The sequence below is a fragment of the Rhinopithecus bieti genome, unplaced genomic scaffold (genome assembly GCF_001698545.2).
Source record: "Rhinopithecus bieti isolate Rb0 unplaced genomic scaffold, ASM169854v2 scaffold_21726, whole genome shotgun sequence".
Taxonomy (NCBI): Eukaryota; Metazoa; Chordata; class Mammalia; order Primates; family Cercopithecidae; genus Rhinopithecus; species Rhinopithecus bieti.
In genome coordinates, this window is record NW_016811100.1 from 379,451 (window position 1) to 388,688 (window position 9,238).

Sequence of the window (9,238 nt, forward strand, 5' to 3'; positions counted from 1 at the left end):
AAAAAAAAAGAAAGAAAGAAAGAAAAAGAAATGGAAGTAGAATGGGGAAATATTAAGACTAGAGAAAAAAGTAGGGTGGGTCTTGGATGGATTGCCACTTGAACTTGGTAGTATTTATTTACAAATTAATTCCATGTTCCATTTATGTTGCTGGTTCTTGAAGCCATCCAACAAACATTTATTTTTATTTTGGATAACTAAAAGTCTATGACATAGAAGTTGTTCTGAATATATTGGTTTAAAATAATGCTTTATAGTTATCACCTTTCATAGATCCATTAGGGCACAACCAGATATTAATAGATATTGACCACTCCTGCATGTCCAGACTCCTTCTTGATAATTTCTAGACAGGCCAAAACTACTTAAAATATAGGTTTAGCTGGGTGCAGTGGCTCATGCCTGTAATCCCATCACTTTGAGAGGCCGAGATGGAGGGATTGCTTGAGCCTAAGAGTTTGAGACCAGCCTGGGCAACATGGTGTAAAACCCAGCCTACAGAAAATACAAAATTAGCTGAGCATGGTGGTGTGTGCCTATAGTCCCAGCTACTTGGGGAGGTGGCAGGGAGGCGCAGGGGTTGCTGAGGCAGGAGGGTTGCTTGAGCCTGGGAGGTTGAGGTTATAGTGAGCCATGTTTGCACCACTCCACTCAAGCCTGGGTAACAAAGCAAATCCTATCTCAGAAAAGAAAGGAAAAAAATTAGGTTTAACTGTTATAAGTGAGAGTTTCAAAGAAAAGTTTAAGTTCACAATCTTTGAAAATAGTTTGAAGGTTAGAGATTGAGGGGACTAGTACCTTTGAACAGATCTGTGCCCGTCTGTTATCCAGTAGAAGCCTTTGCTCTTTCGTTTGTTCTTTGTCATGTTCCTACTTGCCTTGATTTTCTTCGAAGCATTTTGGAGGTGGCTGAATAGCCATACATGACCCTCGAGGCAGGCTCGGGGTCTCTTGTAAGAGTATAAAAGCAATCCCCAAACACCTGTAAGTAGTGTTTATATTTTAGATCCCTGATTTATCTGATCAAATGTTCCAGAAGGAAATTACATATTATGACTTGCTTAAGAGCCTAAAACCAAAAGGGGAATAAAAAGAGATGCCTAAAATATCATCTGAACATTAACTTCTGCATACACTACAGCAGGTAGGATCAAGGGAGATATTATAGATAATCTTACTACTGAAAACTCTTGATTTGGCTGACATGTATCACAATTTTAACCTTACCTAAATGTAGTATTTGGAGTGTTAATTTTATTTGGCTGCTATGTGTGTGAGACATCTTGTCTGAGAGATTTTAATTGTACCATTGAGTGAAACTATGAATAGTGATGCACTGAAATTATAGCATAAGAACAAGATTTAGTTTTATATGGTTTCTTGTTTAGAGTTATTAAGTATATGGAGAAATAAATGTCTTTTAAATATTTTAAAACATTACAAAACCCACAATGTAAAGTTGCCATGAGGCAGCCAAAAATAATACATATGGCATTCAGGAGAGCAGTTGCTAATTGGCTGCTGCCTGAGAAAATGGTACACTTGGCGTCTACTTAACACTGTGGGTTTGGCAGAAAGCCAAATTTGGGGTCAGGTTGTTGTGAATGAAGCTGCATGTGGTTAGGGAGGAGTTAAAGTGATTCATGTCTTAGAAGCTCTTGCACGTCAGGCAGAGGTGCGTGCATGGGCCTGAGCGTGGCAGTCTCCGTGGCCCTGGCCGCCTCCCAGCTCACAGCGTGCTCATCTTACGTGAAGGGTCTGTGCTGCTCTTCTCAGTCCTGTTTTGTGCTCATATGGGAGTAAATCATTACTTTTAAAATATTGTAGTAGATGGTTTTAAGTATGTGCCTGAAATTTTCTTTTGTTGCAGAAGGAATCTGGAGAGGAGGTAGAAATTGAGGAATTCTATGTGAAATACAAAAACTTGTAAGTAAATTGTGATTTTCTTTTTATTGGGGGGCTATATTTTCCAAGTAGTAAACAACCATTTTTTTTTTTTTTTTTTAAGTTGGGGAATTAAGAAACTTTGGTATGATTTCTTTAGTCATCGTGGCCTGGGACGCCATTTTTTAACCAACTTTTGTATGTTTGATATTTTGTGAATTTTTCTGGAAAATGGGTAATTGGTGTAAAAGTTGACTAACTTCCGTATATAATCAATAAGTATTTTTTTAGAGAGGATAAAACTTCTACAATAATAGAAAATGAATAAAGCAGTATTTCCCTGTCCTCTGATCATGAATTCTACCCTGTGGGGCTACACTTCGTCCCTTCACCTGTGCATAGGGTGCAAGGCCCTAGAGATAAGAACTCTCCTGTGGAATGAAAGTTCTAGAGAACCATGACATCACTCAGGTTCTAAAATGCAATGAGCTATAGCTTTATCTATTTTTGTTTGTTTTTGATATTTATTTAGTAGATTTGAATTCATAACTAAAATCTGAATTGAAAACACAGTGAGTTGTTGTCCTTGTAGATTCTGTTGTAAGCAGTACACCTGGCCCAGACAGACATTGCGATGAGCTAGGGTGTTTTCAGAGTCAGTAATCATTCTGCTGAAGAAGACTGAGGCCATTTTGTAACCTAAATAACAATCACAGAACAAGGACAAAATGTTCATTGATAATGTAAACATTAAATTTATTTTTTTACCCCTTTTAAGACAAAGAACTAAACCACCATATTAATACATTCTTAAGACTTTAAAGAGAGGCTTTTGTGAGTTGCTGTGAAAACAGCCTCAGAAAATTTACCCCACCCTAGAAAATGAAAGCATCAGGTGCCATGGGTTTTCTATCATTCTCTCTTGTTGTAGTTGGCACTGTTAATAAATTGATGCACTTCTGAAGAAGCTGTGAGTAAAATCTTTTATCAAGTAAAAAGATACAGAAATCTCTATCAGTTTTATCATGAGAGTTCAATGAAATACAGTCTGACAATTTTAAAAATGCTCGGAAAATGTTAACTGTCGTCATTCTTTTGTCCTCAGAGCATGTCAGTTTACACATGTGGAAATTATGCCTACAACACGATTTCCTATGGTAAGGAGGAGGTAAACTAAGTAAACCAGAGGGAGAGAGTTCCCTTGTAGATTTACCAAATTGAAACAAGAGCAAAGGAGTTCAAATATCAATCACCAAAATAATGGTACTACCAGAGAGACCTCCAGATCAGTGTGTGACAGTGAGGCCTGAGCTGCCTCCTTCCAGTCAACGTGTTAGTGACCCCAGAGATGGGCTCCGAGTTCCTGACCAGTTGGCACTGCCAGACCAGGAGACTCTAGCCCTTCTCAAAAGTCATTTGAGATGAGGTAAAGGGAGTTTCGGAAAAAAAAAAAAAATAGCTTTTCTGACTGTTGTTGAGAGCTAAGAGAAGTTAAGATTTCCATAAAACTACGAGTTTTGTTAGCCTTATATTTGTACACAATTTCACATTTATAGAAAATTGTAAAACTAGTACAAAGAATTTCTGTTTTCTTTTATAGTTAATGTGTATCTTCTGGAAAGGTACTTTAAGACTTAAATATGGTAATGGTTGCGAAGGGATGATTTACTGATTCCATCATTTCTTCTACATTGATTGGTTAGGTTTTACTGTACGGAAGAGCTTTACCCTCTTGTCCATTTGTTAATTTATAGCTGAGCGGACTTGTGGCTTCTCATTTTATTCAAGGGATTATAACCCTTTACTGTTGTAGTATTTACTTTGCCCACATTGTACCAGATTTGGCCAGTGGGAGCCCCTTCAGACTGGCTCTTCTGTCCTTTTGCCTTGTCTTCATTTTTCTTTGAACACTTGCTTTCTGGCACCAGAGGATGTTCCAGGCTCATCTCGTAACTTCCCTGTTTTAGTTATGGAATCAGTTACTTCTCCAAGAAGGCTTGGTTGTTTTCAGTGAACGGGGGGCACTGAGAAACCAAGATTTGGGCTTTAGGTGTGTTCCTTGTTGCTGAGGAATTGTTGCTTCTAGTGCCGCTCGGTGGATGGGACTGGGAGAGTGTACACGTGTGTGTGTATGTATGTCTGTGTGTGTGTGTATATGCATATATCGAGTTACACACTTATCTGTTTATTATATACACACACATATTTACCTACCTCTTCAACACAACAGCAAAAACAATGCCTATATATTGATACTTACAGTACTATTCCAGCAGCTCAGAGTTTGTTCTCTCCTTTCCCCTTTAATATTAGTAATTCCCTTCTTCAACCAGAGTAAACCTGGCTCTTTTATTTTTTATATTTACTTTTTTGTCAGTCCTAACATATATAGGAAGTGATTTCAGAATTACTAGTCCATATTTCTGTGAAAAAGAAGCCTATATTTGCTTAGTTTTTTGTCTTTAGTTTGAAGGCATAGGGACTAAAACTTTATCCAAAATTTCCTTGGGTTGGTTATTCTCTTTTCCTACCCCACCACTGTGGTTTGTTACTTATTTCAGGCGTGCCCAGTCCCCAGGCTGTGGATCAGTACTGGTCAGTGTCCTGTTAGGAACCTGGCCGTACAGCAGGAGGTGAGCGGCAGGCAACTAAGCATTACCATCTGAGCTCTACCTCTTGTCAGATCAGCACAGCATTAGATTCTCATAGGAACGTGAACCCTATTGTGAACTGTGCATGCGAGGGATCTAGGTTTTCCATGAAACTGGTCCCTGGTGCCAAAAAGGTTGGGGCCTCATGATTTATTTGATACACAGTGTGTTTCCTTAGTTTTGGTTTGTATTTGTATTCCATTTTAGCCCCTGCTTGTTGATTTTTTTTGTTTTTCAAGTTTGTGAAATATTAATATGTTACAAAAGTTAGAACTATACACAAAAGAAGCGTAGTCCTCCCTTCCTTTCCACCCCAATTCCTGCTTGCTTCCTTACTAATCCCAGGTTTATTCTTTCTATAAAATTTGGCATGAGCATGCAGGTATGATTTCCTCTTCTTTCTTACAGAAAAAGAAATTGGTGTACTGTTAGTATAGTTTTGTGCTTTGCTTTTTTTCACACCACATTCTGGAAATCACTCTACTTCAGTTCATAGGGGTCCTCCTCATTCTTTGTTTCAGCTGTATAGTATTCCATTGCATGACTGTGCCATAACCATTCAACTAGCCTCATGGGTATGTGGGTGTGTAAGTGGCTTCTGATGTTTTCCAATTACAGATAATGCTACAATATATATTCTCATACATATCTCTATATTTTCAAGTTGTTGGAGGCATGGCTTCCAGGTGAATTCCCAGAAGTGGGTTTGCTAGATACAAAAGGCAAACATGTATGTATTTTTGAGAGAGATTGCCAAATTCCCTTCCTTCAGGTTGTATGAATTTGTGTTCCTGTCAGAAATGTATGCGAACACCTATTTCCCCACAATCGAAACTAATATAGTGTGCTGTTTTACTTTTTAATTTTTGTAAGAAATTGTATTTCAGTTGAGGTTTTAATGAGCATTTTCTCTCACTGTGAATAAGAACACCTTTTCATAAGTTTAATGGCCACTTTTTACATCTTGGCGTTGTCAGTTGTCTGTGTCTTTTGCTCAATTTCTGTCATGCTCTTCTCAACTTTTAAGAGCTCTTTATACATAAGGGATATTAATTCTTTATCTGGGTTGCAACTATCTTTTCTCAGTTTCAATTGTCTTTTGACTTTATGGTGTTTATTGCATTGTCCATTACAATTTTTTGTACAGTCAGATTTATTAGTTTTTTTCTTTTATTGTTTCTAGCTTTCGTGTCATAGCTAGAAAGCCTTTCCCTATATCCAGATTACAGAGGAATATGTCCATGCTTTCCTTGTGGTTTCATTTTATCTATTTAGGTGCCTGATCCATTTGGTGTTTATTCTTGTGTATTGTGTAAGTCATGGCTCTAAATTAATTTTTTTCAATTGTTGTTCTAGCACCATTATTAAAGAGTCAATTTTTGGCCAGGCGCAGTGGCTCATGCCTGTAATCCCAGCACTTTGGGAGGCCAAGGTGGGCTGATCATGAGGTCAGGAGCTTGAGACCAGCCTGGCCAACATAGTGAAACCCATCTCTACTAAAAATACAAAAAAATTAGCCGAGCATGGTGGCAGGCACCTGTAATCCCAGCTACTCGGGAGACTGAGGCAGGAGAGTCACTTGAACCTGGAGGCAGAGGTTGCAGTGAGCCGAGATCGCACCACTGCACTCCAGCTGGGCGACAATGTGAGACTCCATCTCAAAAAAAAGAAAGAAAGGAAAAAAAAAAGAGTCCATTTTTGACTCAAGTGATTTGAGATTCAAACTTTATTATGTCCTAAAGTTTTTTTTTATTTATTTTATTTAAATTTTTCTTTATCTGTACTTTATGCCTTTGAACTGCTTGTCTATTTATAAGCCAATATCACACTGTTTACTTAGGGAGTCTTTATAGTGTGTTTTAGTATCTGGTAGATCTATTTCCCTAGTAGCTTTTCTATTTTAATGTTTTCCCGGATATTCTTGCATGTTTATTTTTATATATAAAATTTAGTATTGTTTAGCCCCATATAAATGCCTGTTTGCATTTTATTTATTTACATTGTGTTAAATTTACAACTGTATGATGTATGATGTTGAGTTACACAGTGTGAAAATGATGTCTTTTCAGTGGTCCAGTTCTACTTTTGTGTCTCATAAGAGTTTTAAATATTTTCTTATACAAATTTTACACATTTTTAATTAAATTTATTGCTAAGTATTTTATCTTTGTTGGTATTGTGAAAGAGGTTTTCTCTAACCTATCTCCTTATTGGTAATGTTGTGAATGAAGACAATTTGTTGGCCTCTGTATGCTAATTTTATATTCTGCTACATTGCTGTATTATTTTATTATTTGAATTAGTTTTCTAATTGATTCTCTAGGGTTTTCCAGGTACCTGATCATATAATCTGCAAACAGAGATAGCTTTACTTATTATTTTCTAATTATTATGTCTCTTATTGTTTTGACTTGTCAGTGACGTTGGCTAATAACCTCAAATACAATATTGAATAATAGTGGAGATAGTAGGTATCCATGCTTTCTGATTTTTGTGGAAAACTGTGGTGTTTCTTCATTTAGTAAGATCTTGTCTTTAGAACTAAAATCTTCAAATATGTGTTAACAAAATACCTATCAATTCCTGTCTTCCTAAGTTTTAAAAAATCCATTATGGGTGTTAAATTTCATCAAATGTTTTTTCCGTGTCAATAGAAATAACTGTGTGATTTTCTCCTTAGATATATTAATATTGTGTTTTTAGTGAATTTCCTAATATTGAACCAACCTTGCATTCCTGAAATAACTACTTGGTCATGATGTATTATTTTCTTAATGTGATGTGGAGTTGTGTTTGTTAATATTTTACTTATATTTATTTATAAATATAAATATTTACTACTTTGCACTGATACGGGTAAGGGGTATGCTCTTTCTTTCTTTTTTTTTTTTTTTTTAACTGTCAAGATTAGATATAAATCTATACCTGTTTCATAAAGAGTCATTATATTTTATTTTTAAATGAAATTTTGTTTTCCAAAGTGACCATAAACTGTATTATCTGTAGGGCCTAGTTCAGATTATTTCTTATTAACTTCATAATATTTTTCTTACATTTACTTCTTCATAACTTTAAAAAAATATTTTAGTTCTAGTTCAGTTAGAACTTTCTCTTGCCTTAATTATCTATTAAGACAAAGCAGTCTATTTTTGACCCTTTATTCTTCCTTCCTCTTCTTCCTGACTAAGCCTCCAGAGTGGGTTATCATCAGGGTCTAGAAAGCAGAGTCACACTAAAAGTTTCATCCCAGTTTATAGCAGATAAAGCAGGGCTGGAGCCACTTGCATATATGCCTGTGTCCGGTTCAAGGCTACACAGGTGGTGCTTTGAAGGCTTTTGCACCTCAGCCAAGACAAGAATACTGACTGACTGTCAAATTGTGCCTTTTTCTGTCAAATAATTTGGAGACTAGAGTAGATTATTTTGTAATATGTGTTTCTTTTGTGTATGTGTGGCAGGGGGAGCAGGGTCTCCTTCTGTCGTCCAGGCTTGAATGCAATGGCATGATCTCAGCTCACTGCAACCTCCACCTCTGGGGTTCAAGCAATTTCCCCGCCTCAGCCTCCTGAGTCGCTGGGATTACAGGCACATGCCACCATGGCCTAGCTGATTTTTGTATTTTTAATAGAGTTGGGGTTTCACCATATTGGTCAGGCTGGTTTTGAACTCCTGGCCTCAGGTGATCTGCCTGCCTCATATAATATGTGTTTCTGATTATGACAGTATTGCATATTATTTATTGGAAATTTGGAAACTACAAGTTGAAAGCAGAAAATAAAATACTTGCGGTCCTAGTACCCAGAAATAATCAATACAGGTTGAGTATCCCTTATCTGGAATGGTTGAGATCAGAAGTGTTTTGGATTTTTGAATTTTTTGAATTTGGAATATTTGCATTATACTTTAGTAGTTAAGCATCCCAAATCTGAAATTCAAAATGCTCCATTGAGCATTTCCTTCAAGTATCATGTTGGTGCTCAAAAAGTTTCAAGTTTTAGAGCATTTTGAATTTTGGATTTTCACATTTGGGATGGTCAACCTGTATTAGCATTTTTACAATTTTATCTAGTATATTTTCTGTGTGTGTATATAGCACTTATATCAATTCATAGCTATATACCTCATATGTATTTAAAATCCTATTCTACCTCAATTATAGAAGGACTAAATGAGTCCTATCTTTAAAAATCGTATTAGACATGTCGGTTATGTGTTACTTGATATCATAAGCATTTCCTTTATCATGAATCATTTTGAAAATTTGTAATGGTTGTGTAATTTTTTTTTTTTTTAGCATATGTGCTGCCGAAGCGAGCACAATTTTTTTTTTTTTTTTACTTGTTTTAAACTTCTGACTTCTGTGAACTAAAGCACAGTTTCTAAGAGTACTAGTATGTTGATTCTGAAAGAGGTATATATATTCAAGCATATAATTTCTTTTCAATGTCATCACCAGAAAGAGAAATAAGAGGCTGTCAAGGCTATTTGAAGGGCAGGGAGAGGGTGATGGGACAAAATAATACTGAAGAACTAAGGAAAAGAATGTCAGAGTTGCCATAAAGTTTATTAACTGTGTACCTGTGAGTGTTGGAGAAGAAAAGGGAAGTGCAAATGTATTCCAGTTCAGGTGAGGGAAGACACCATATATGGTCAGAGCAGGAGGTGGTGAGTTTGAAGGGGGGGGGGGGGGGGGGGGGGGGTTT

General features: G+C 36.5%; 1 protein-coding gene across 1 annotated transcript in view; it reads left to right on the top strand.

Moving 5' to 3' along the window:
• The window catches only part of CHD7 (chromodomain helicase DNA binding protein 7), a 140,753-nt gene that overhangs the window by 79,265 nt on the left and 52,250 nt on the right, over window positions 1-9,238 (top strand). Inside the window, 1 exon segment of the mRNA XM_017893477.1 lies at window positions 1,871-1,926. Within this exon segment, the coding sequence (XP_017748966.1) occupies window positions 1,871-1,926 (56 nt within the window).